Raw genomic sequence first — 27,097 nt, 5'->3', positions numbered from 1 at the left:
GCATCCTAAACGGAGCACAGGATTTGAGGTGAGCTGCCACTGCCCCCCTCCTGCCACACCCTCCCTGAAGCGGATGTGTTCAACTCACCCTAAGTGTCTTCCAACCCACTATGTCCATTCCCAACCCTCACACTGGCTTGGAATACTTAGGGCGCCCAGAAGCAACCAGAGCTGCGGCCATCGGAGGTCTAGGGGAATTCTCCTTCAAATTCTTGCCAGTCACAGATAGTTTCAATCCCACCTCTGCACCCCCACACCCCCACACCAGGTCCCATTATTAGAGACCCATTCCTTTGCTTTCTTCCTTTTAGCATCTTGGAAAGCACCGCCAGGTAGGAGGGAATGAGCTGAACATACTTTTTTTTTTCTCCGCACTATCCATATCTCCACAGAACATGAAGAGGCACCTCAGGTGTAGAGCCTGCACTCCGCAGAGGCATGAAAAGGTGGGGTGAGATGGCTCCTAGGGCCCAGCCGGGGACCCATGACCACAAGTGGGGCCGAGACTTGCCAGGCTCGGGGTGGGAGTGGGGCTAGGGCACTGTCAGAGGTGGCACAGGCCTCCCCAGCTGCCTTCCTCTCTCACCCTTCCCTGTTCCCTGTCCCTCCCCGCCAGGTCTCACCACCTCAAAAAGCAAGAAAGGAAACAGTGAGGGCTTTCTGGAGCCGGCCCCCAGAGGCCTGTCTGAGCTGGGGAGGTCACGGAGAGGGAGGGAGGGGCCGGAGAAAGGCAGAGAAGAAAGGGGAGGCAAGACAAAGGGCCCCGTGCACCTTTGAAGCTCTCTCTAACCCCAGCCAGGGAGGGGTGGGGGTGGGCCTGAGAGCCCAGCTGGGGGGAAATGGTCCAGAGTTTTAAAGAATGTCTCAAATTCCTGCGGAAATCGGAGGGATTGTAAGAACTCCCGCTCCCCAGCACACCTCCTTCTCAGCCCCCTCCCTCAGCCCCCCAAGTCCAGTCTTCCACACCTGGGGCCCCAACCCTTTGTCCTCAGGTAATTACGGGGCATTGCCCCTTCCCTGAAAATCCCATTGAACTCGCCTGTTATGTGCAGTAGTTCCAGACCACCCTCCCTACTCTCCCCCGCAGAAAACGACCCCTACACGTTTCCCGCAGTCCCCGCCAGGATTAAGACTCTTTGTGATTGGGGGGGGGGGGGAGGAAAAAGCAACCTAGTGAAAAGCAATTATGACAAGCTGGAGGGAGAATGGCTTGGGGACCTCCCTCTTGGCTATGGCCGTCTAAATTCCCCAGGAGTTGGGGGTGTCAGCCTGGGCTCCAGTCCTCACCCAGGGAGAGGTGACTGATCCCCCCACCCCCATGCACTTGGACCACACTCCACTCACCTCCCCTTTTGACTAAACCAGCCCCCAACCTTCCCCCACCGCTTTCCATTCTTTCCTTATTTTTAGGCCACTGTTGGGAGAAGAGGGGAAAAAGGGATGTCTTTCATCCTTTCTTCTCTCTCCAAAATCCACACCCCCTCTCCCCTTAACATTTTCGCAGAAAGGGAAGGGAAATTGAGTCTGGGGGAGAGGGGGGGTTCATCCGCAGAAGAGAGGGCTCCGAGAGAGTTTTCCAAGAGAAGAGCAGAGAAGGGGCTACTGCTAGGAAGAGCCTCCCCCCTTGACAAGATTAAAAGCCGTGGCAAAAGAGGAAAGGGGCGGGTTTTACGGCCTCTTAGTTCCACTCCCCAAATGCACACCTGGAGGCGTCTGGAAAGCCCACCAGAGGAGCTCGGGGCTGGGAGGAAGGCGGGGGAGGATTGCCCCTGCCGCCCGGCACACCCCGCCTTTTCTAGCCGCAGCCTCTAATCGGGTTTTCCCCCAGGTGTGGCCCCCGCCCTGCCCCCCGCGGGGACCTGGGCACTCGGGACGCGGGCTCGCCCTCCCTCCCCTTCTGCCCTTCCGCGCTCCTCCCCCACCCGACTCCTCACCGGAAAAAAGCAATCTGGCTCCGGGCGAGGAGGCTGCTGCGCCCGCGGCTGCCCGGGAGGCGGCCTCGGCCCCGGTGGCTCCGGCCGGCCCCAGGATTGGGGTTTCTGTGCCCCAGCAGGTCGCACGGGACGCGCGGTGCCAGCCAGGAAACTCGAGCCCGCGGAGGAGGGGCGCGCCGTGGGCCGCCAGCCTCCCGCGGGGTGGAGGTGCAGAGCCTGCCGGCCATCCCTCCCTCCTGGCTGCCCCTGTCCGTGTCCCCTGCCCCTGCAGAGAGGTGCGGGGCCCAGCCCGGCCTCCACCTGTCGCGCCACTCCCGGGCCTGTGCGCTCGCCTCCTCTCCTCTCGGAGAGGAGTTTGTCCCAGTTTGTCCCCAGTTCAGTTTTGCAGTTCTCCCGCGCCCCTTCAGATAACCTGTTTGCAAGAAAATGGTTTTATTCCGGGGCTGGGAGTTGAGGGATGGGGGTGCAGGCCTGGGTAGTGGAATGTGAAGAATGGCCAGCGCTCTTTTTTTCCCCTCCCTCTTTTTTTTTCCCTTTCTGAAACCAAAACAAAAGTCCCTTCCTACCGTCTGGCCGGGAGGAATTCGGAGGCTGGGGGCAGACTGAGGGAAACGGGGAGGAGAATTTGAGGAACCTTGAATCCGCTGACTTTCCCATTCGGTTCAGGGAGACTGACTTTTCTACCTTCCTTCCTGGGGGCCCGCCCCACCCTCAGGGGAGACTCCAGCGTGGGGCCCCGGGGAGCCGCCCTAGTTAGTGGCAGTCCTGCCCCTTTCCAGCGGGGGTGGGGTGGGGGTTGTGTGGCTGTGATGCTCGGTGGTCCTCAGCATCCCCCTTGGGGGCTCTGGCTCCCCGGCCCCCACCCCCAGCCCAGTCTTTGGATTAGGAAGGGAGGGGAATGGGAAAGCCCGAGAGCGAGGGGCGGCGGCCCCCGTCCCCGACTACGTCAAGGGCTGTGGCCTCCGCGTGCGCTTGGTCCGGCGGGTGGGGGCCGAGCCCACGAACTCGAACTGTTTCTGCCTCTCGGCGTGGTTGGGGAAAGGCAGCTGGCCCTGGTAGAGGCGCTTGATAAAGTGAGCTTCTCGCTGGTTCTGGCGGCTGCGGGAGGCCTGACGGGGCCGGCCTTGCCGTGTGAAGGCCATGAACCAGCCCTCGTGCCGGGCATTCTGGAAGGCCGTGTAATTGTTCTCCAGCACAATCTCGGTGAACACGCAGTCTTTGCTCTTCCCGCTGGGCTGCCGGGGGTAGGAAGGAGAGAAGGGGAGTTTGTCTGCCCACCTTGGCTGGCGTGTCTGCCTTATGGGCCTGTGTTATAGGACCAGGGAGGGAACCACAGAGACTGGGAGTCCAAGAATGTCTGCCTGGTGAGGTGGGCACTCTTGATGGAGAGGCAAAGTGGAGGGAGGAACAAACTTTGATGAAGTCGGATCTGAACTTAAATACAACCTTGTCCTTTAAGTTGTACACCTCGAGCAAGGTATGTAGCCAGACTGAGCCTTGGTTTATCCAGCTGGGGGTAATGATCAAGGTAACTATGCAGTTCAGTGCACACTCAGTGGGCACTCATTAAGCAGAACAGTCCTCCATCTGGGTGAATGGTGTTGCTGGGCGGAGGGAGGGTAGGCAACAGTGTGATGGAAAGAAGGGGTAAACGTATGTAAAACACCAACTATGTCGAGAACCAGGCATCCACCCATCTGGCTCTATAGATAATCTTGACACTATGCCCATTTTACAGATGAGAAGACTGAGAATTGACAAAAATAAGCAAATATTTGAGAACAGCCAGAATCAGAATGCAGGATGGGCTGATGCAAAAGGAAGTGGAATTCTCCCTGCACAACTCTGGACCCACCATTACAGAGAGAGTGACTAGCGGTTACACTAGTAAGTGGTTAGTATGAATTTTGCCATTTGGAGCCTGTGGACTCCACTTACCTTGGGTGGGGGTTAAGAGGGGAACTTCTGGCCTTCTCAACACTGATCAGCCCTTAGCCCTCAACATGAGGGCTGGTACGTGATATAGGTGCTAAAATTCTTCCTCACTATCCTGAGAAATTACCCCATAAACCAGAGCCAAGGATCCTTATGGATCAGCCAGTGTTCTCAGAGGACTTTTAGACCCACAGGGACTAAAGGGATCAGAGAGAGGCTGAATGGTGGGGTGAGAGAAGTCACAGTTCTGAGTGGGGCCGGGCAGAGGGTGGTGTGATGCTGCAGGACCCGGCCTGCCCTCACCCCAGGAAGACGGACTCATTTGTTACTCCCTGTCCCCCAGGCCTCACCTTTCCGATGAGCTTGCCCCTCTTATTCATACAGATGTATTTCTCACTCTCAGCCCCCTTGATGCGCACCCGGCTTCCGAATGTGTCCGTCTCCACTATGAGCTTGGCTGTGGGGAGGGGGAGAAACCTCCGTCCATTGGGGCTGCCAGCCCAGGGGTGCAGCGGGGGGCCTGACCTCTGAGTTTGGGTGGGGGTGAGGGGCATGGGGAGGCCCTTGGATCATGTGAGGCCAGACAGCGGTGTAGGGGTGGCCTCCCATGAGGGCTGGGTCTCACCAAACTTGTTGCCGTCCTCGGCGGTGGCGGAGATGCGACGCCCGGTGACCTGCACGTGCTTGCCGCTGGTCCGGCTGTAGAGCTGGTACTCACGGATCTGCCGCCGGCTCAGCTGGTCAGTCATGGCGCCCTGGTCCCTCACGTACTGGTTAAAATTAGGAGACGGGTGATTCTCCCCCTTTGCGGTTACCAAGGGAAAAATAGTGTCAATTTGCTTTGGGTGACACCACCGCAGGTCCATCCGGGGGAGGGGTGCGGAGGTGAGTGTGGTGGGGGCAGATCATTTGCCCTGTGAAGTAGGGGGGGTGGGGGAAGGGGGCACCTGGCCATGCCCTTCCCAGGCCAGTGTGTGAGGCAGTCATCATGACCTCTTGGCTCCTCGTCTGCCCTGGAGCAGAGGACCAGTAGCTGCCCAGGCTCGAGGGCTTGGGGACACAGTTCAGGTCTGGAATGGTGACCCTGGGAGCTGGAAGGAAGCTTCAAGCTGGTGCTATATGATCTCCATGATCTAGGGAGGAGGTGCATGGGGCCACACAGCTGGTTAGTGACAGACCCCTGCTCTGCCTCTAGGATGGGAGCTTGTCCCTTCTCCAAAATGCCAGGGGCTTGGTTCTGTTAGCCAGGGTGACCAGATGTCTCCCCAGTCCTCTGCACAGCCCAAGCCTAGCACATGCCACTCACATAGATGTGTACACGCTCACACACATGTATGTGCACACACAGCAGCTGGTCTATGGACCATTATGGGGGCACTAAGACTCTTCTCTGTAGCTCCTGCAGGGCCCCTGGAAGCATTTCTTTACACCTCTTTACACTGCTAACCAAGAACTCCTGAGCTCACGCCCATCTCCTCTGCCACTCCCCCTGGGTGCTCAGGGCCCTCAGAGAAGCCATTGCCCCATCCAGCATTCCTCCCCGCTCTAGGGTGAGAGGCCTCCCTCGTGGAAGAAGTGGAGAGGTACTACCAGTGGGGGCCCAGGGGCTGTTCTGGGAGGCTGCCTGCCTGCGCCACAGAGGCTCATGGCCAGTCAGGGGTGATACTGCCTCCCACTGCTTCCCCAGCGGGGAAAGGGGCTGTTGCCACCATGCACTGTGCTCCATACAAAGCCAGGACAAGTGCCTTCTCCAGCATGGTCTCTCCTTATCCATCTGCAGCGCTGAATGGGAAAGAAGCAGACCACTTCCTGCCTGCTCACTCTCTGGCAAGGTGCACACCTGGATGACATTTCCCAGCTGCTGGTGACAGCTCCGGCTCTAGCTCTAAAATGTTTCTTCATGTGGATCCTGCTGGCCTGTGCTGGGACAGCCTTTCCATGCCCCAGATTCCTGAGTCCACCTTGATCTCAGCTCAATCGCAGCCATCTGGACAGAGCTAGACCCCCCAGCCCCAGCATCTGTAAGGGGCCTGTGTCTCCTGGAGGGAGGGGTGGGAAATATCAGCTTGGAGGAAGTGGAAGGTGAGGGAGCAGCTCCAGGCTGACAGCGGAACCTGCGGAACCTGCGCAGGGTTAACCCTTCATGTGTGTCACTGCCCAAGGTGGACCCCGGCTCCCCACAGCCCAGGAGTGTTGCCACAACCCCAGCCCGTGGGAGCAGGGTCTGCCCATCCCACTTCTCCACGGCCCTGAGAAAACCTAAGGCCAGCATTTGGGGTGGGGGACCTGCCTACGTGCCAGGGGGAGGGGGTCCGGCCCGTCCCCAGCCCCAGCCTCCTGGCCCAGGTTCAGACCCTCCGCCCCTCTTGGCGGGCAGCCTCCTCCTGTCTGTCTGTTCCAGGTCAGGAGCAGAGAGAGGGCCCCCTCTCCCAAACCCCCTCCTCTCCCCATCCCCCTTCTAGCCCTGCACAAAAGCAGCCCCACGCCCCCCCACAGCCCACAGCCCACAAGTCGCTCTCCCCGCGGGACCTGGCCTGTCCCTTTCATGTTCCCGCTGCGGGGTGGGGGTTGTGGGGGACCTCCCCTTCCCCTGCCGCAGACAGCTGCTTGTCAGACGGCTCCTCAAGCATGGCTGTGGTCCGGCCTGCTGGCCCCCCCACCAAGGGGGGCGAGGGGGCACTTCAAGGGGGAAAGGACAGCTTTGCCACCTTCCTGGAGTCCTGAATGGGGCCTCAGCCAGGCCATAAACGCCTTGGCCAGCCGCACCATTGTGCTAATTCCCCCTCCTGAACAGGTTGGGCCCACCCCCAGCCCCCTCCTGGCCGGGCTGGGGGCTTTCTTCTTGCTCTCCCTGGATGTGTGAAGCAAAAGGCCTGGAACGGGGGCTAGAGCAAAAGGGGGAAGGAAAAGGGGGGGTGTCTCTCTCTCTCCCACCCCCCCACCGCTTCAAAGGCAGCCCCTTTCCCTCGCTCAGAGAAAAGGCATTTACCTTCAAAAAAAGTCCCCACTGGCTATGAAGAGAAGCCGGCCTCTGGCCTGGGAAAGCCAAGCGATGTCTCCCCAGAGCGGTTCTGGACCAGTGCATTTTAATAGCTGCACTTTTATGGAGGATCACAAAAAGGGACCGAGCCTCGCACGGGGGGCTGAGGCTGGGGGGAGGCTGACTTGGGGTTGGGGGCTGTGGAGAAGCAAACCCTTGAATCTTGTCCCATACAAACCTCTGGGCTTGACCTCATTGCCCTATAGGTAAGGAGTCGCTCGCCCTGGCTGGGCATTCTGAGTGCCCACAAGATGCCCCCCAGGACTATGACTGGCAGGACATTTGTGTTGGTGGGAGTGGGGTGGGGTGCGGGGTGCACACAGGTGGTTTTGCTTGGAAACCTGTCCTTTCTCTGGAACTTGCAAGTATTGATACAAGCCTCACCTGAGCCATCACCTCCGCCCTCTTCCGACCACTGCTGGGCTCCATCCCTCAGGCTTGGCTGCCCCTGTGCATTTAGCCTTGGGGGGAACCCAGTGTGGAGGGATGGAGGGAGCGGAAGAGACCCCAGGGGAACTGGGCTGAAATGAAAACGTCTGTCAATCCCCAAATCTCCTACCCCATGCCATCCCAGCCCCACAAACCTCAGAGTCTTCTGCACCGCACCGGGGAAGAGGCCAGGATATGCCTCTGTCCACCGAAAGGAGACTGCACCCCCACCCCCACATTGGTAGGGTGAGAGAGATGGGGAAAAGCTAGGTGGGGGTGGGGGGGATGCCCACCTACCTGAGTTTGACAGCAGAGAATCAGCAGCTGCAGGCACCTGTGTGGGAGACAAGGTGGACCTGGTTGTGGGTGCCAGAACAGCCAGCCAAAGGGCACACCAGGTGCCCACCCCGCGGTCCTTGTGGCAGTCCCGGGACCATTAAGTCTGCCCCCGAGGCTGGAAATGGCAACAAGACAGCGGGGTCCTACAGCAGTGCACTTACAGTGTGAGGTTGGGCAGCAAGCGGGTGGCTCCCATTGCCGGAGAGATTTCTTGGGGCCGTTTGCCCTCCTGCCCCCAAAGTCAGGAGCAGATGTGGGCAGTCCCCAGGGGCAGAGTCCCAGAGAAGCCAAGGTCTCTTCGAGCCACAGGTTTTCAGTGAAGAGGAGAGAGAGGGGAGGAGGAGAGAGGGGCGGAGGGGGGAGGGGGAGGAGGGTATAATTGGGAGACTGAGGTGTGAGGAGTCCACCTTCCCAGCCAGTGAGACTGCAAAGCGCAGCCACTGGCGGGGCGCTGCCAGCCTCTGGCAGGGCTACCCAAGCGCAAAGGATGGAGCTGCTGGGGGCTTTGGATCAGGAAGACAGGCTCCTGTGTTGTTCCAGACCCTCAAGGACCTCAACGACAGGGTCCCTCCTTCTCTCTCCTCCTCCTGGCCCACCTCCCCCAGGGTGAGCCGCAGGTATCAATCAGTCCAGGCCTGGGGTCGCTGATTCTGGCTCTCTGGGTGGAAATTACCAGGAGCTTAAAAGGAGCCTTAAAAGCCTTACCAGGGGGCAGGAGGTGGGCTTGGCTAGGTGCTTCCACTGTCTCTGTCACCCCTTGCTCCCCCTATCTGCTGTCTGACCACCAGGAAGGAGGGGTTAAGGCCCTCCTGACTAACAGCAAATAGGGGGTGCTCCAGCTTGGGAGCCAGGGGCAGAGAGACTGCACAGCTGGGGCTTTGGGTGGATCCCCTGGAGGAGAGCAGGCATCAGCCGCTTGCCTCTGGGTCTCTGCGGTTTCCTCTGAGAGATGGGCACAGTGATGCCTCAGGATGTTGGAAGACCCAGCGAGATTGTCACGCTTAAGCAGAAGCCAGAGATATATCTTCTGGGCCCCACTTGGCATTCCCCCCAGGCCAGCAGCCATCTCTAGTGCCTCTGGGAGCTGAGAGGAGCCTGGGGCCTCCTCCTCTCGTACCCCAGCAGCTGTCTGGGATAAAGTGCCAGCAACCTCCCAGTGGTCCCACACTGCCCGGTACCATGCCAAGTATCACCCCATTCTGCAGGCAAGAAAACTGAGGCACACCGATAGGTCATTTGTTCAGGATCACCCAGCTAGTCCCTGGTGGCTCAGATGGTGAAGAATCTGCCTGCACTGCAGGATACCCATGTTCAATCCCTGGGTTGGGAAGATCCCCTGAAGAAGGAAATGGCAACTCACTCCAGTATTCTTGCTTGGGAAATCCCGTGGATAGAAGAGCTCAGTGGGCTACAGTTCATGGGGTCTCAGAGTCAGACATGACTGAGCGACTAACACACATCCACATAGCCATCTAGCGAATGATGTGGTCAGGTTTCCAAAGTCCCTGCTCTTTCTCTTCCACTGTGCATTCTTTCTACTATGTCCACGCCCTCCCGGCCCAGCACAGCACCCATTCAAGATGACCCAATATCCCTGGTCCTGGAAGCTGATGAGCAGGGACTCTACACCAGGGTTCCTTCCCTGCAGAAGGTGGCTGATGGTGGCCATGGGAGGGGGCTAGTGCTTAGGGGGCATCTCTGAGGGAAGCTCACACTTCAGCTCTAGGCTCCCTGGAGGTCACAGTGCCCCCAGCTTGGGAAGAGAAGGGAAGTGCTGGCTGGGGATTTATTTACCTAAAGAGATGAGGCAGAGGGAGAAACTCTCACCTTCAGGCCTCCTTCTCACCTTCCTGAGCTGGAACAATCCACAAAGTTGTCTGCCACCCCTCCCCACCCACCAACAAGCAGGGACACCTCCGGGTCCAACTCCATGCTCACTCCCAGCTCCACCCCAGGTGCCCCGCTGGGAGCTCAAGGGTGAGTTGAGCCTGAGCTGGCCTGGGGGGTGCAGTGTTGGCTCCAGCCCTGATCTTTGTAATTATGCGCCCGAGTTGGAAGCAATCAGCATGCGTGCTTGCATGCTCAGACACCTCAGTCGTGTCCAACTCTTTGCGACCATACGGACTGTAGCCCGCCCAACTCCTTGATCCGTAAGATTCTCCAGGCTGGAGAGGGTTACTGGAGAGGGTTGCCATATTCTCCTCCAGGGGATCTTCTCCCCACTCACCCAGGGATGGAACCCATGTCTCCTATGTCTCCTGCATTGGGAGGCAGGCTGTTTACCAATTGTGCCACCTGGGAAGCCCCGGAAGCAATCAGAAAGAATGTCAAAATTGGAAGGGATCTTAGGAGATTCTTCATCTGGTCCCACCTCCTCATTCACCAGCGAGGTCCAGAGAGGGTCTCCCAGCTAGTTAGCAGCACAGTTGGGACAAGGTACCAATGGTCCCCCTGGTTATTTCCATTTTCCACATTGGCACCATCACTAGGGGCCCCATTTAAACTCTGTCTCTCCCATGGCAACGTCCTGATTCTGACTCTCCACTGTGATTGGTGCCGGCTCCCTCTATGGAAGCCATGCCCTCATCCTCACCTGCTCTTACTCCCTGGAAGAGTATTAAGAGCTACCTTCTTTTGACTTCAATCCCTAGGACTCACAGGTAAGAGCAGAGAGGCTTAAACTTGGGGTCTGGGGTGATGGGGTAAGCTCGGGGAATGGAAGGCAGTGAGGAGAGGCAGGTGTGAGTTCCATCTAGGTCCAAGGTCTCTGAGCCAGAGAGCCTGGTTCCTGTCAGTGGGGGAAGGGCCTGCTCTAACTGGCCAGCCCCCAGCCCAGCCTGGGTCTCCATGGTAACAGATGCCCGCTGTCAAGCTTGGCCTTGGGGCTCAGCCAGGGGGCTGGTGCCAGGGACTCTGGGGCACTGCTGGGTAGCCTGTTTGTGCTCTTCGTCCCTTCCTATTCTGCACCTGCAGGCCTGGTTTCTGACTCTGTTTGCTTCTTTACCCCATGGGAACCCTAGTGATGGGCCCCAAGTGAGGAATGTTTCAGACCCGGCCTCTGAATTTTATCCCTTTTCCCTGGCCCAGGTCCTTCCAGGCTGTGTGACCTGTGGCAAGTTCCTTCACCTCTCTGGTCTCAGCTTCCTAATTTTTCAAAAGGAAATGGCCACAAGCCATGATGTCAAAACTACCATCCATCACATCAGCTAAGAGGAAGGACACTTCCTGCAAAGGGTCAAGAGCTACAGGAATGAGGGAGAGAGAGGCAGAGACCCTCTTACGTAGTCCAGCCTGTCTACCTAAACTTTGACTTTCTCTCCTGATACAAGGGAGCTGGGAGGGGGCAGAAGGGTAGAGTTCATTAACATTTATGGGGGGTGGCATGAGGTGCTAAGGGGAGTGAGAAGTAGCCTGGGCCCTGGTGGTTAATCCCATCCCCTAGTGCCAAGTTCAACACCCCCCCAGCGGGGACGTCTCACGCCTGCCTCTCGCAGCCCAGCTTGTGCAGACAGGCGGCCACCTGCAGGCCTGCCACTTGTCACCACCTGCTCGACCTTAGCCCACCCCTTTCCTGTTGACAAACAGAAGAGGTTGGGCCGAGGAAGGGTGAAGGGCAAAGGCCTCTGCCCCAGTGCAGATCCCCCCGTCTTTGCTATTTGACCCCCACCACCAGCCAGCATGTGGAAATCAAATATCAGCAGTCTAGCTGTTGATTGCCTGTGGCTGAGTCAGAGGAAAGGAGAACAACAGGGGCGCTTGCCTGAGGCTGGAGCAGGGGAGAAGGCCCTGAGGGGAACATACGCTTTGCTATAACTGAGCTCTGGAGCTGCCCATCCTGGGCTCCAGTTACACACGGACTCAACTCTAACCCCTGCTCTCAGTTTGAGACTTCCCAATGCCCTCTAACTTTCACGTCTCCCTCACACCCACAGGGTGGTTAAAAACAGGGCCAGACTATCTGAGCCTGAATCCTGGCTGTGTGACTTTGGGGCAAGTTGTTTAACTTCTCTGTACCTCACTTTCCACATCTGAGAAATGGGGCTAATAATACCCTCCTCTGGGCAGAGTCATGAGGATTAAAGGCATGAATCCACTGAAGGCACTCAGAGCAGTGCCCAGAACAGTATCATCACCACAATCACATCAGCCTTCTTTCTGCCCATATCTCTGTGCTTGTTCCGCCTCAGGCCCTTTGCACCCTCTGCTCCTGGGAATGTCCTGCCAGCTCCACACGTAGCCATCATCCCTTTCCTGTCTATGGTCTCCTTTGAGTCTCAGATCTAACTAAACATCCTACCCCCGCCATTGAAATTAGCCTGTTCTACTTCCTCCACAGTGCTTGATGGTCATTGAAATTACGTTGTTGGCTCTTTGTTTCCACTAGACCTGGGTCACTTGAAGGAATTTGTCTTGCCCACCCCATATCTTGGTGGGATGAGGCCACAGTCAGTGCCAGCTGCCTACGTGAATGAAGCCAGACCTGATGTCCCTTGTCACTCTGGGTGACTGAGGTCAGTGCCATGCCCTCCCTTGTTAGAAGGCAGGACAAAACTCACATCTGCCTCATGGGGTGTAGAAAGCAGAAGCAAGAACGGCAGCCCTGGACTTCCCTGGCGGTACAGTGAATAAGAATCTGCCTGCCAATGCAGGGGACATGGGTTTGATTCCTGGTCTGGGAAGATCCCACATGCTGCAGAGAAGCTAAGCCAATGTGTCACAACTCCTGAGCCTGTGCTCTAGGACCTGTGACCCACAACTACTGAAGCATACATGCTTTAGGGCCCATGCTCTGCAACGAGAAGCCACCGCAGTGAGAAGCCCCAGCAGGGCAACTAGAGAGGAGCCTCCACTGGCTGCAACCAGGGAAAAGTCCATACAGCAATGAACACCCACCCAGCACGGCCAAAAAAACCCAAAAAGCACCAGCCCTGCCCACCTCTACCTCTTTCTGGCATCAAGAGAAGCTGAATAGGGAGAATGAAGCCTGCCTTTCTGATGCAGGTGTTCAGAGACCTCCAGCCTCCTGGAACCCATACTTGGGGGGTCCTAAGGAGGGAGGCCAGGGCCAGTTCCCCACTGGCCCACTTCAGCCTGGCCAGTGGGGTGCTGATTAGAGGCAAGGAGAAGCTCAGAGAGGTTGTACAAGTAGACCCCAACGGGACAGCCACCTGCATGTCACCATGGTTGAACCTGGCCTCAAAGTGGCTCTGCAGGCTGCTGGGAGCAGAAGCCCAGAGCCAGGCGATGAGTCATTCACCCCCCTTCCAATCCTCTGTTGGCCTCAAGCCAGCAATTTACTGAGCCCTGTTCTTGTGGCTCTGGCTGCTGCCCTCAGGGAATGCTAGCCTGGGAGTTGAAAGTGTTCACTGCCCACCTTCTGGAAGAGACCTTCTATAGGCTTCAGGAAGCCTGCCTGTCTCCCCACTTGTGAGGTTCCCTTGAAGGTACAGACTGACACAGACCTTCACCCTGTGAGGAGCTCCCCCCAAAAAGGACGCAGACCTGGGAGAGCAGGTCTAGGCTGGGCTCTTGAGATGCAGGCTGGCCCCTTCTTGGTTGGGGGGGGCGGGGGTGGGCAGCTGTCACCCCTCAGTTGTGTTATCTTGGACAGCCAGGCCCTGCCAGAAGGGAGTGTGGATGCAGGAAGACCCACACCAGCTCTAGTTCCTTCTCTCAAAGCTAGGGAAGGGGCTGAGACACTTGGTTCCTCCCCCCAAAGGTGGGAATGGGGGTGATGCCAGGGAAAGAGAGGAAGGTAAAGAGCAGACATAGCTGGCCGGTGTGGGCATGCCCTGGTGTGCTGGCACAAGGCCTCCCTCTGCTGGACATGTGGGCTCATTGCGGCCGGCTAGGACGGAGACACCACAGAAACAAGGTCCTAGCAAAGCACATTTTATTGTGACTGTGAGTCAGGGCTCTTCCTCCAGCAACCGAGAGTTGGGGTGAGAGGCTCTTGCATTGCACCCCCCATCATGTCCATCACATTCAGACTCAGCGCGGTGGTCTCACGGGTTCTCCCTCGGTCACTGCAGCCAGGCGCTCCTGGCTCATCTCTTTTTAACGTCCTGCCTTTTTAGGTCTGGGTGTGGATTTGGCATATGAGAGGAGAGAGGCTCCAGTGTCCCACCGTCTCCCCATCCTAGCGCCTTCCCAGAGACCATCCCCACTTCCCCAGGAGGACGGCCTCTTAGCAATACTCACTTTCCAGCAGGGCTCCCTTTAAGATGGTGTCTGGAATGGGGTGGGGTTGGACAAGGAGTGGGAATATGGGTTAGAGAGAGGCTCAGCTCCATGCCAATAGCCCCAGGCCCTCGTACTAGAGCCCAGGCTGCAGAGTTGAGCCCTGGACACTCCCAGGAAGCAGGGGCTGTGATTTAGAGGTTCACTAAATAGGAACCAACTCTCTATTTTTTTAAATTATTTTTTGGCTGTGGCACAAAGCATGCAGGATTCTCAGTTCCCCAACCAGGGATCAAACCTGTGCTCCCTGCAGTGGAAGAATGGAGTCTTAACCATTGGACCCTCAATGGAAGTTCCTGACTCTTTTCAAAACAAGATTTTTTTTTTCTTAAACTTCTATCTGCTTTATTTGTGTCTAAGACACAAATATTTCTTTCTCATCATAAAAGATGTTAACCACCTTGTACAAAATATAGCAAATAGAGATGAAAATATACTACCTATAATTTTCTTTACCTCCTACCAATATTAACATTTTTTTCCCCTTCAGAACTTTTTTGTTTGTTCTGAAAACATGTGAAATAAAATGAAAATAATATCCTGTTCTCTGAATTCCATAAACACTTTTCAGGTTGCTATATTCTTCGTGGGCATTATGTGGCATTCCATTGAGAAGACGTGACAGTTTAAGCAGTTGTTACATAGATGGATGTTAGAATGCTTCCATTTTATACTATTATTAGAATAATGAAGTGATAAGTTTCTTAGTGCATATGTTGTTTAGTTGCTAAGTTGTGTTGGACTCTTTGTGACCCCATAGACTGTAGACTTCCAGACTCCTCTGTCCATGGGATTTCCCAGGCAAGAATACTGGAGTGGGTTGCTATTTCCTTCTCCAGGGGATCTTCCCGACCCAAGGATCGAACTCAAATCTCCTGCACTGGCAGGCAGAGCCACCCGGCAATAATTTCCCCCATATTTCAGATGAGGTTCTTTGGAAGGAACTGCCATAAGTGGAATGAAATCAGAAGAACTGCTTAATCCTTTCAAAAAGGCTCTGCCAACCGACAGGAGCAGCCCTCTGTGTCCCCGCGTACCACACACCTGCACACACGTGTAGCATTCTCTTTCAAGCACTATGTATCTCCGTTAAAAGAGATACTAATTGTCGGCTAATTTAATAGATGGAAAGAGTTACCTTACTGCCTCGTCTTTTTTTTCCACCTTTTTTTCCTGGAAACCAACACAAGCATTAAGGGGAGTCTGGCCGAGGCCAGGGCCAGAGAAGACGGGCTGAGCGTTGGCAGGAGTTGCCTGGAGCCTCTGCCCAGGTTTCTGGGGAGCCCTGGGGCAACCCTCCCTCACCTTGCCAGCGCTTGTCTGCTTCTGGGGTGCCAGCCTTTTCACTTGTTTGATGGGCGTCTCCTCCAGGAACATATCAATATCTTCATCGTCGTCGTCATCATCTTCCTCCTCCTCCAAGTCATCCTCCTCCTCTTCCACTTCCTCCCAGGACCCATCTGAAACGTCAGCGATGGCATGGGAGATGGGGCAGGGCCTCGGGGCCCTGGGACCTCTGCCCAGTTCCCCTTCCCAGATCTCCCAGTTTGGGAGTGGGAAGCATTTGCTTGCCCGCCTCCCGCAGACACACTCTGGCCTCCCTGACAACGTGCAGCTCAAGTGGGTGAGGCTGAGGCCGTGGCAGGAGGGTGGGGGAACAGGGCGAGGTACAGCTCTGGTGGCAGGAAGGGGATGCAGGAAGGTGGGGACACAGCAGCCAAGGAGCTCAGGCCTGATCCCGAGGGAGGTGGAACCTGCCCGGGGTTTGGAGCAGGAGAGAACCCTGATGAAAGCAGCACCACTGGACAGAGAAGAAGGCAGTTAAAGGGGCCTGACAAGCACAGCCATCTGCCGGGGACCATGGCACTGCTACAGCTTCATATTGCGTTGGCCAAAAAGTTCGTCTGGGTTTTTCCATAACAGCATACAGAAAACCTGAAGGAACTTTTGGCCAACCCAATACTTCCCAGGTGGCTCAGTGGTAAAGAATCTGCCTGCCAATGCAGGAGAGGTGAGTTTACTCCCTGGGTTGGGACAATCCCTAGAGAAGGAAATGGCAAGCCACTCCAGTATTCTTGCCTGGAGAATCTCATGGACAGAGGAGCCTGGTGGGCTTTGTCCATGGGGTCACGAAGGGTCAGACACGACTCAGGGACTGACCAACAATACTTCATAGCAGGTAATGTTTAAATGTGTGCTGCTACCAGGAATTATGTTAAGTGCTTTTGCTGAATATGGCATGTATTCCTTATAACTAGTCTTGGAAGATGAAACCAAGTATACCCCCACCCTCCCTGGTGTTACAGCTGAGGCGTCCGTGGTCCACAGAGGATGTGGTGGAGGGGTAAAGGAGAACCGGGGCTAGGACCCGTGCCCACATCTTTGGTCCAGGCTGCTGGTGATTCTGTTGCCTTGGCAATCCTTTCTAACCATTCAAGAATCTATCAAGAGTTTGAGGACCTCTTACGTCCTTGTCCTTGTGCTGGGCACTGTACTTGAAGACCTTACTAGGGTCCAAGCTTGGACTTACTGTAATGTTCCTGGCCACAGAGGAACACTGGTCCAGAGCCAGCCCGGAGCTGGAACGTGACTGGAGGGGAAAACTCCAACCCCAGAACGACCTGCAGGGGGAGATGGAGGGGCACGGGGAGGGAAGGAGAGGCAGAGAAGGGGGAAGAAGAGGGGGAGACAGGACGAGCTACTGAGACCTGGCACCTGAGACGGGGGGTGGGATGGGGTGGGGGGGTTTGCCTCAGGCAGAAATACTCAATTTATTCCCTCCCCTCCGCCACACACTTCAGGGGTTCCCTGAACCCGTCTGCACTCCCAACCCCCTGGGCTTCCCTGCTGAGGTGGACTCTTGTCAGAGAAGAACATGGATCTGATCATTTCATTCCTGCCAAGATCATAGGTGGGCTTCCAAGCTGGGGGGCAGTTGTTAGACAGAGAAATCTTATAGCCATGGACTGTACTGCATCCTGTCAAATTCTCCCACTGAAGCCCCCTAACCCTCAATGTGATGGTAACTGGGGATGAAGCCTTTGAGACGTAATCAGGGTTGGATGAGGTCATAAGGGCAGGGCCCTCATCATGAGATTAGTGCCCTTAGAAGGCTAGACCAGAGAGCTTGCTTTCTCCCTAGGCTGTGTGAGGACACAGAAAGAAGGTGGCCACCGGCAAGCCAGGAGGAGGTCCCTGATCAAAAAGCAACCATGTGGGCATCCCCGTCTCAGACTTCTAGTCTCCAGAGATGTGAGAAAGAAATGTCTGCTGTTTAAACCACTGACTCTGGTATTTTGTGATGGTAGCCAAGCTGACTAAAGCACTGATCGAACGAGAAAAGCAGATGCAAAGTTCTAGTTTTACTGCTGTCTTAAAGGGCTCCCCTGACGGCTCATACAGTAAAGAATCCACCTGCAGGAGACCAGGTGGGAAAAGCCTCTGGAGAAGGGAATGGCCACCCACCAGAATTCTGGAGAATTCCATGGACAGAGGAGCCTGGCAGGTTATAGTCCATGGGATCACAAAGAGTCGGACAAGACTGAGTGACTAAGCACAGCACAGTACTGTATTGATTCTCTTTCTACTTTTCCAAAGTTTGCAAATTTTCTAGAGTAACAATAATGATACTTAAGTTTCTGGAGTTCTTACTATGTGCCAGGCCCCATGTTAAGCATTTTACCTCATCTATCTTATTTACATCTTCACAAGGAGCCCACAAAGGAGGTGCTATTACTTTACAGAGAAGGACGTTGAAGCTTAGAGAAATTAGAGTTCCTATTTCAGACAGGGAGCAGATAAGTGAAAACAAACTCTGCAGCCACAAACACCTAGAAATGGTAGACAAAATGTAATTTGATGTTTTTACTGCTTGCCTGAACAGTAAGACAGAAAAGAGGCTCCCCGTGGTCAGAAAGAGCAGCCCTTGTAGGGGCTGATGCCGCAGCAGAAGGGAAGACGCCTTCCTTGGTGGTCAAGAATCCACCTTGCAATGCAAGGGACACTGGTTCCATCCCTGGTCCAGGAAGATCCCACATGCCACAGAGCAACTAAGCCCATGCTGATCCTGTGCCCTAGAGCCCACGAGTGGCAACAAGAGAAGCCACTGCAATGAGAAGCCCGAAAACCACAGCAAAGAGTAGCCACCTCCATTCACCACAACTAGAGAAAGCCTGTGCTCAGCAAAGATGACCCAGCACAGCCCCCTCAAAGAAGAAAATGTCCTTGGGCTGTGACACTCATGTGGACAGGAGACAAACGGCTTGGGCTCAAGAGGGGAGCTGTAATGGAGCCCCCTCATGCAGGCTGGGACCCTCAAATGGCTACATCTCAGTAAAGGATTGAGGAGAGTGGACTGAAGGACCCCAACCCATCCAACCAGGAATGACCCACCATCAAAGGAGGGAAGCAAGAACTCCTGTGTGAGATAACAGAGCCTCTTGTGAGAAGCTAAGAGCTGTGGTTGTACCTCTCACTTACACCAAGTCTGAATTTACTTGGTGGTGACTGCCAAGTTAAGAGAACTATATAAAACCCCCAGGCTTGTGATATATCTGGGGCAAATAGCAGAGGCAAATGAAACCAGTCTTTTAGGAGACCGAGTTCTTTTCATGCAGAATTCTTTCAGAGAACAGAACCAAACCCAACCAGAAGATGAGTTCACCATCTAAAATTACAAAACACACAAGGAACAACACGGCTGGGAGTACCAGACAGAAACAGAAGGACGCAGCCTAGTACAATCATGAATCTGAGAAAAGAGAATAACAACCTAAGCAACATGAAATAAGTTTGATGAAAACCAATATAAATATAAAATAGGAATATATTTATATAAATGTAAAACAGGAATCAGAACCATAAGAACAAGATATTAACGAAAATAAAAAGAACCAAAAGCAGCTTCTAGACATCAAAAACGTAAGCACTGAAATACTGCAGGGCAGCAGTGGAGACACAGACAGAGAGAACAGACTGTGGACACAGTGGGGGAAGCAGAGGGTGGGGCGAGTTGAGAGAGCAGCATTGACACTTACATTACCATATATGCAAAACAGATAGTCGGTGGGAATTTGCTGTATCGCTGCTGCTAACTTGCTTCAGTCGTGTCCGACTCTATGCGACCCCATAGATGGCAGCCCACCAGGCTGCCCCGTCCCTGGGACTCTCCAGGCAAGAACACTGGAATGGGTTGCCATTTCCTTCTCCAATGCATGAAAGTGAAAAGTGAAAGTGAAGTCGCTCAGTCGTGTCCGACTCCTAGCGACCCCATGGAGTGCAGGCACAGGGAGCTCAAATCTGGTGCTCTGTGACAACCTAGAGGGATAGAATGGGAGGGAGGTGGGAGGGAAGTTCAAGAGGGAGGGAACAGAAGCATACCTATGGCTGATTCATGTTAATGTATGGCAGAAACCAACACAATACTATAAAGTAATTATCCTCCAATTAAAAATAAATTTAAATAAAAAAACATATGCATTGAAATCAAGTGAACAAATGGTTAAAAAGCAGAGTGAACCAGCTGATAGAAGAATTGATAAGCTGGAGAAGTGCTGTGTAGAAACTACCCAGTATGCAGCAGAGAGAGAGAGAGAGAGACAAATAAAATATGAAGATCCGAACATGGCGGACAGATGAGAGGGTCCATTGTACATCCAATCAGGGTTAGGGACTGGAGAGGATGGAGTCAGTGTTCCAAGAAATAACAACCAAGAGTTCTTCAGAAACAATCCAAGACAGATCCTCAGCCATGAACGGGTAAATAAAAATGAACCACACCTTACCATGGTGAAATGACAGATAAGAACAAAGAAATGATCTTAACATCAACTAGAGAGGACACATCTTCAAAAAAGAAACAATAATCAGACAGACTGAGGATTTCAACAGCAACATCAGAAATCAGAAGAACGGAATCACATTGTCAATGTTTTAATGGTACCCGGGAAGCAAAATAATTATCAGACAATACAGACCCTGTGGTGTTGGAGGAGACTCTTGAGAGTCCCTTGCACAACATGGAGATTAAACCAGTCAATCCTAAAGGAAACCAACCCTGAATATTGATTGGAAGGACTGATACTGAAGCTCCAATACTTTGACCACCTGATGCAAAGAGCCGACTCTTTGGAAAAGACCTTGATGCTGCGAAAGATTCAGGATAAGAGGAGAAGAGGTGGCAGAGGATGAGATGATTAGATAACATCACTGACTCAATGGACGTGAGTTTGAGCAAAGTCAGGAAGACAGTGAAGGATAGGGAAGCCTGACATGCTGCAGTCCCTGGAGTGGCAGAACTGGACATGATTTAGCAACTGAGCAACAACAACAACAATACAGGCTTTAATTCAATGAGCATTTCAGGGATAAAGAAGATCACCACATAAAGAAAAGAATTAGATAAGGAAGACATTTACAATTATACAAGGAAGGTAACAATTTTACAAGAAAAATAAACCTGTAAATTATATGCATCAACATAGTCTGGACATACATAAAACTACAGTACAGTAATCAAGACAGTGTGATATTAGAGGGATAGACACAGATCAAGAGAACATAAGACCTAGAAATAGATCCACACAAATACTTGCAACCTTTTTGACAAAAGTGCAAAATCAATGAAATGGAGGAAGCTCTTCTGACAAATGGAGCTGGAGCAACTGAACGTCCACAGGCAAAGAAATGAACCTTCACCTAAACCTCATGGCATATGTGACTGTGATCATGGACTTAAGTGTAAAACGTAAAACTCTAAGACTTTTGAACAAAAAGCAGAGCAACTGTGCTGCAGAGCAACTAAGCCTGTGGGCCACAACAATTGAGCTTGTGCTCTACAGCTCAAGAACTGAACTACCTAGGGTAAAGCCTGTGCACCCTAGGCTTTTCTGCAACAAGAGAAGCCACTGCAATGAGAAGCTGGTGCACCACTACTAGAGAGTAACCCCCACTTGCTGCAACTGCAGAAGAGCCCATGCAGCAGCAAAGACCCAGTGCAGCCAAAATAATAGATAAAATTAAAAAAAGAAACAGGTGATAAAGTAGTACAGAACAATACCCATGCATTGAATCAATGTCAATATCTTGGCTTTGATATTATATTACAGTTTTGTAAAATGTTACCACTGGAGAAAACTAGGCAAAATATACAAGGATCTCCCAGTATCTTTTCTTATAAATGCATGTGAATCTATAATTATCTAACAGTTTTTTTCATTAAAGAACAAGCATATACAAAGTAAGCAAAATTATGAGAAGAATCTACTGAAACTTCACAATTACAGTAGGAAGTTTTAACACATTTCTTTTGGTAATCAACAGATTAGGGAGAAAAAAAATATATATAGGTTTGACTATATAAGCTTGATTTAATGGACATACATATAATCCTATAATACTACCTTGTAGTAAGCCACAAATCAAGTTTCAAATACCACAGAATTTATATATATACATATCTTTGGGAATTAAAAATTCTAAGTAACTCATGCATCAAATAAGAAATTGTAACTGGGGGGAATTCCCTGGCAGTCCAATGGTTAAGACTCCATGCTTCCACTGCAGGGGGTGTGGGTTTGATCTCTGGTCAGGGAACTAAGATCCCAAAAGTTTTGAGGCATGGGCAAAACAAACAAAAAAACCCAACAAAACAAGAATCATAATGGAAATCAGAAAACATTTAAAATAAAATAGTGAAAATATAACAAGACACAAATTAAACGATGCAGTTAAAAAATCTTCAGAGGGAAATTTATAGTATTCAAAATAAACAAACAAAATGTACTTGGAAAAAATAAGCTAGAACATGAATGGACTAAATAGCTAACTCAGGTAGTAAGAAAAAGGAACAAAGCAAACCAAAAATTAGATAACCAGAGAAATTAATAAAATAGAAAATAAGGAAACAATAGAAAACATCAACAAAATCAAAAGCTTGTTCTTTGAAAAGAAAAGGCTGATACCCAGTGATCGAAATGAAGGGAAAAAAGGAAAGATGATAAGCACTACTAAGAATTTTAAAAAGAGGAATATAATAACAGATATAGTCAAGATGAAACACTTGAAAAAATTTTCCCATTGTCCTCTAGCTTGCATTATTTGGAGATATCTACTCACATCCTTGTCTTTGTTCCCCTGCATGAGATGCCTTTTTAACTCTGGCTGCTTTTAAGATTTTCTCCTTATCACTGGTTTTGAACAATTTGATTATAAGACACACTGGGGTTCATAGAATTTCTTAGATCTGTGGATTTATCATCTAATTAGAAGAAAATACACTACTGACATTAATGGCAAATTAGGTACTGCACAAGAAAAGAAAAATGACATTGAATAAATAAAGACTATCCAAAATGAAGTACACAGGAAAAATAAGAAGAGCAAAATGAAGTGTGGGGCAGGTATTGATAATTGGATTCCTCAGTAGAGATGAGAGAGGAGATGGAACAGAAAAAAAAATGTTTGAAGAAATAATGCTCAAAAGTTTGCAAATGCTCTAAAAGTCAGATGATCAAAGTGTAAAAAAACAAAAGGTAAAACTCAGTTATGTATTATAGAAAAGAAATCAAATTTATACATACAGATACAGAGGTTTCAGTAAAATAACAAAATAAAAGAATAGGAAAAATACACAAACACTAATACAAAGAGAGCTAGACTGACTATATTAATCAGACTAAATAGACTTCAAAATATTTGTCAGGGAAAAAGGGAACATTTCATAATGATAAATGGATCAATTAACCAAAAGGATTTTAATAATCTTAGAAACACAGAATTTATTAGGATGTACCTAACAAAAGAGCTTCAAAATACATGGAGCAAAACTGATAATCAAAAAGAGAAATAGAAAAAAGACACAATGATTGTTGAAGTTTTCAATATTCCTCTTTCAGTGACTAAGAGAGCAAGTGGACAGAAAATGAGTGAGGATTAGAAGGCTCACACAAAATCATCAACCAACATGAAATAATCAACATTTACATCGCAATACACCCAACCACAGGAGAACACATGTTCTTCAAGTATAAATAAAATATTCACCAAGACAGAATATATTAGGGGCCATAAAATAAGTCACAACCCTATTTAGATGGAAATCGAATAATGTGTATTTTCATACCACAATCAAATTAAAATAGAAATCAATTAAAGAATGAATAATGGAAAATCTCTAATTATTTGGAAATTAAAAAGCAAACATACTTCTAAGTACCCCAGGGAGTGAAGAATAAAACTAGAAAATAATTTGAACTAAATTAAAATGAATATTCTTAGCAAAATTGGAAGGATGAAGCCACAAAGATGCTCAGAAGGAAATCATAGCGTGAAATGCTTATATCCAAAAAAGGTCTAAAAAATAAGATTCATAATGAATAATATAAGATTATGCTGTAAAAAACTAGAAAAAGATCAAATTAAAACAAAAATAAGCAGAAGAAAGAAATTAACAACAGATAGATTAAATACAAAAATGGATAAACAATAGAGAAAGATTGATGAAGCCAAGATCTGGTTCTTGAAAAAGACTGATACAACTGTTAAACCTAACATAGGGTATCTACAAAAATCTTTTATCTGTCTGAATGGTAAAATACTGAATACTTGCCATCTGGAAAAAGGCAAGGATAGTCCTGCTATTACCACTTTTATTCATCATTGTACTTACTGTCCTAGTCAGTGAAATAAGACAAGAAAAAGAAATGCCAGGTATAGAGATTAAAAAATGAAGATGTTAAACTGCTTTTATTCACAGATGGCATGAATAAGCACATAGCAAATTCACTGGCATCAATAAAGAGCTGCTAGGACTAATATGCAAATTTAGCAAATTCAGTTAGTACAAAAGCCACTTATATAACTATATGCTAGTACTGAACAATAATAAAATAAAAATACCATTTCTGAACCTACAGCTAACATCATACTCAACGGTGAAAAGCTGAAAGCATTTCCTCTAAGATCAGGAACAAGACAAGGATGTCCGCTCTCACCACTCTTATTCAATATAGTTTCTGAAGTCCTAGCTATGGCTACTCGAAGGTTTTCTAAATAGCTTAGTTTCTGAAGTCCTAGCTATGGCTACTCGAAGGTTTTCTAAATAGCTATTTACTGGGAGGATATCAGATTTGGGGATGGGGGAAGAGGTCATACGTAAAAATTAAGAATTTGGAGTTAGTAGGTTAAGTTTGTAATATCTATTGAAGTGAAGTGTTAGTTGTTCAGTCATGCCCAACTCTTTGCGACCCCATGGACTGTAGCCTACTATGCTCCTCTATCCATGGGATTTTCCCAGGCAAGAACAGTGGAATGGATGGCTATTTCCTTCTCTAGAGGATCTTCCTGACTTAGGAATCGAACCCGGGTCTCCTGCATTGCAGGCAGATTCTTTACTGGCTGACCCACCAGGGATAACTATTAGATAACTGTTAAGGTACTGAGTTGGACAGAGTATCTGGAGCACAAGAGAGGCTGGGTTTATAGGATAAATTTCCAAGTCTTCATTTGTATAGGTGGTCTGCAAAACCATGGGAATGATAGATCTAGGGAGATCTTGTTGATAGAGAAAAAAATAGGTTTAAGGGCAGTTTTACACATCAACCTCCTAGATCTTTAAGGGCAGATAATCCTGGTCTTCAAATCACTGTTGTCCACAGAGAAGAAGGGAACACTTCATGCTTTGGTTCATAAGGCTAATATGCTTTGACATCCAAATAAGATAATTTATTACACGCCAAGCTCACTTATGAGTATGTAGGTTTTAAAAAAGTGTCTTATTAACACAGCAGATCTAGAAGTTTATAATACAATCAGTAATGTTTATCTCAGGAATGCAAAGTTGGCTTAATATTATTCTATTACTATAATTTACCACATTAACAGATTTAAAGGAGAGAGTGCCCCTGATCATAGGAATAGAAACACTTTCGATAACCAATCATGATTAAAAAGAAGAAACGTCAATTTTTCAAAATAGAGTAGGATTAGACAGAGACTTTCTTAACCTGACAAAGAGTATCTACCACATACTTGATACTGAATGGAGAAGTGTGAGAAGCATTCCTTTTTAAAGGAATGAACAAGGATATCTACCATTATCATTTTATCCATTATTATACTGGAGGTGCTAGCCCATGTACCGGATTAAAAAAAAAACAAAAACAAATACAAAAACTGCCATTATTCACAAAGATCTACACAGAAGACTCAAATGACTAGAAGTGAGGATTTCTGGATACACAGTCTGGCTACACAAGCAGTGTGTAAATTACCAACAGTATATGGTCACCAGCAGTAAACAGTTGAAAAATGGGATTTGAAGAAAAGTTATTTAACTTGCCCAAAGTCACACAACTAGTGAAGAGTGGACTAGAGTTCCCTGGCTGTCCAGAGGTTAGGACTCAATGCGCACCACTCCCCTCTCCCCGCCAAAAGGGAGTGGACTAGGATGGAAACCTGGCTCCCTGCTCCTGAGTCCAGGCTTTTAGTGCTGGGCTATATGCCTCTCTAGGGCTTTCCAGGTAGCTCATCCGTATAGAATTCGCCTGCCAATGCAGGAGACACAGGTTTGATCCCTGGGTTGGGAAGATCCCCTGAAGAAGGAAACGGCAACCCACTCCAGTATTCTTGCCTGGGAATTCCTGTGGACAGAGGAACCTAGTGGGCTACATACAGTCCATGGGGTCAGAGTGGGACACGATTTAGCGACTAAACAACAAAAAATATTTCTCTGGGGCACCGGCCGGACGTCTGCAGGAGCCTGTACACCACCTTTGTGTCCGTCTGCACACAAGGGGTGAGGCCTGAGCAGGGCCTCCGCGGGCTGGAGCCAGGGTTTCCTTAGGCCCTCGGGGAAGCTCACCATGGGGAGGACCGAGGCCCGAAGCGAGGCCAGCGTGAGGGGCCTCCTCTTCTTGTCGTCCTGGCTTGCCGAGGGCAGGATCTCCACGACATTCACCTCTTCTTTGGCTTTCTCCCCCAGGGAAATCTGAGGGGAGTGGCAAAAGGGACAGGGAGCGTCCTCACCCCCAGGGCGAGGGCGGAGGAGGGAAGCCTGGCTCCAGCGGTGGGGACCAGGCAAAGCCACCCGCTCCCGCGCGTCTGCCAAGTTCCTCCCTGCCTCACCGTTTCTCCCCTCCTCGGAAGAGCGGTACCCACCGTACTCAGCAACAGCACACAGTCCTGCTTCCCCACCTTTTGGGGTCTGAAGGTCCAAGTCGGCCTCTCCTGGTTTAGCTCACAGCCTGCGAAGGGAGACGGAGACAGAGGGCGGAGGGCGGGCTCCAGAGAGGCGTCCTCTCTCTCCCTCCAGCCCTCTCTCTTCCCCCCCGAGACGTTCCCCGCCACCAGGACCCCCGCTGCTCCGAGGACACCCTGGGGCCTCACTCACCCCAGAGCAGGCTTAGTGTCTCCTTTTCGGAGATGCTACTGATGGCACTGCGGTTCATGATGCGGGCGGGGGCCGAGCAGCTGCCGAGGAAAGGCCCATTACAATCCCCTGGCCGGAGACCCCCGCGCGGAGCGCCCCGAGCGGAAGGGTTGCCCCGCCGGCCCTCCCAGCGCCCCGAGGTGCAGCGCCCGGCACCCGCGGGGAAGGCGGCTCGGTGCCCGGCCTCAGGTCCACCCTACCCTGAGACTCAGCCCTCTCGCGACCTCTCCTCCACCTCACCGTCCCTAACTCCGCTCACTTCATCGGCTCCTCCTCGGATCGCTTCCCTCTCGGGCTTCCTTACTCCGGCCTTATCGCGGCTTCACCTGAGGGCCCGGCCGCACACAGCGGGTCGTTATGAAGCCTGGGAAGGGGCCACGGGAGGGGTCTAATCAGCCCCCATCCCGTTCTTCCACTCTTTCCTCCCCTTGGCGCCTCAGAAGCACCTGGAGAGCTTGTTAAAATAACAAGCGCTAGGCCCCACCTCCACCGTTTCCTAGGGAGGGATCCAGAAAATTAGCATTTCTAAACAGGTGCCCAGGTGAGGTGGATGCTGCGGGTCTAGGACCACACCGTGAGAACCGCGATACTGACTAATGGGGACTGGCTGCGGCCTGCTGCGGGAGCCCACCCGCGCCCTCCGTGGAGACCCTTTGCCACCCGGTAGGAAGCATAGCCTTGTCCGCCCTTCCTTTGCCTTTTGTTTGTTTCCTTTCCCTCCATGCCAAGTGTGGGCCTCTCCCCAGGCTCAGA

The 27,097-nt window shown here is 51.2% G+C and overlaps 2 protein-coding genes across 3 annotated transcripts; both read right to left on the bottom strand.

Moving 5' to 3' along the window:
• Nucleotides 1–2,875: 2,875 nt before the first annotated feature.
• Nucleotides 2,876–7,873, bottom strand: FGF17 (fibroblast growth factor 17). Of its 2 annotated transcripts, none has more exons than XM_040242412.1 (5): nucleotides 7,839–7,873; nucleotides 7,636–7,672; nucleotides 4,495–4,672; nucleotides 4,220–4,326; nucleotides 2,876–3,169 (listed from the first exon to the last, which is right to left on the bottom strand). In XM_040242412.1, exons 1-5 carry the CDS (start codon nucleotides 7,871–7,873, stop codon nucleotides 2,876–2,878), a joined length of 651 nt encoding a protein of 216 aa, XP_040098346.1. The 2 variants fall into 2 exon arrangements, with proteins under 2 accessions (XP_040098346.1, XP_040098356.1); XM_040242422.1 differs by having other exon boundaries at nucleotides 4,495–4,639.
• Nucleotides 7,874–13,564: 5,691 nt separating this feature from the next.
• NPM2 (nucleophosmin/nucleoplasmin 2) lies at nucleotides 13,565–26,764 on the bottom strand. The gene is given in 8 exon segments (XM_040242398.1): nucleotides 13,565–13,756; nucleotides 13,879–13,908; nucleotides 15,223–15,377; nucleotides 16,421–16,538; nucleotides 25,778–25,903; nucleotides 26,074–26,159; nucleotides 26,306–26,385; nucleotides 26,604–26,764. Coding segments are annotated over 7 exon segments (582 nt in total). The 5' UTR covers nucleotides 26,609–26,764; the 3' UTR covers nucleotides 13,565–13,756; nucleotides 13,879–13,896.
• Between the last annotated feature and the right edge of the window lie 333 nt (nucleotides 26,765–27,097).

Source organism: Oryx dammah, unplaced genomic scaffold, assembly GCF_014754425.2.
Source record: "Oryx dammah isolate SB20612 unplaced genomic scaffold, SCBI_Odam_1.1 HiC_scaffold_1, whole genome shotgun sequence".
Classification (NCBI taxonomy): domain Eukaryota; kingdom Metazoa; phylum Chordata; class Mammalia; order Artiodactyla; family Bovidae; genus Oryx; species Oryx dammah.
Note: the sequence above shows the minus strand (reverse complement) of the source record. Positions and strands in the feature narration are given on the sequence as shown.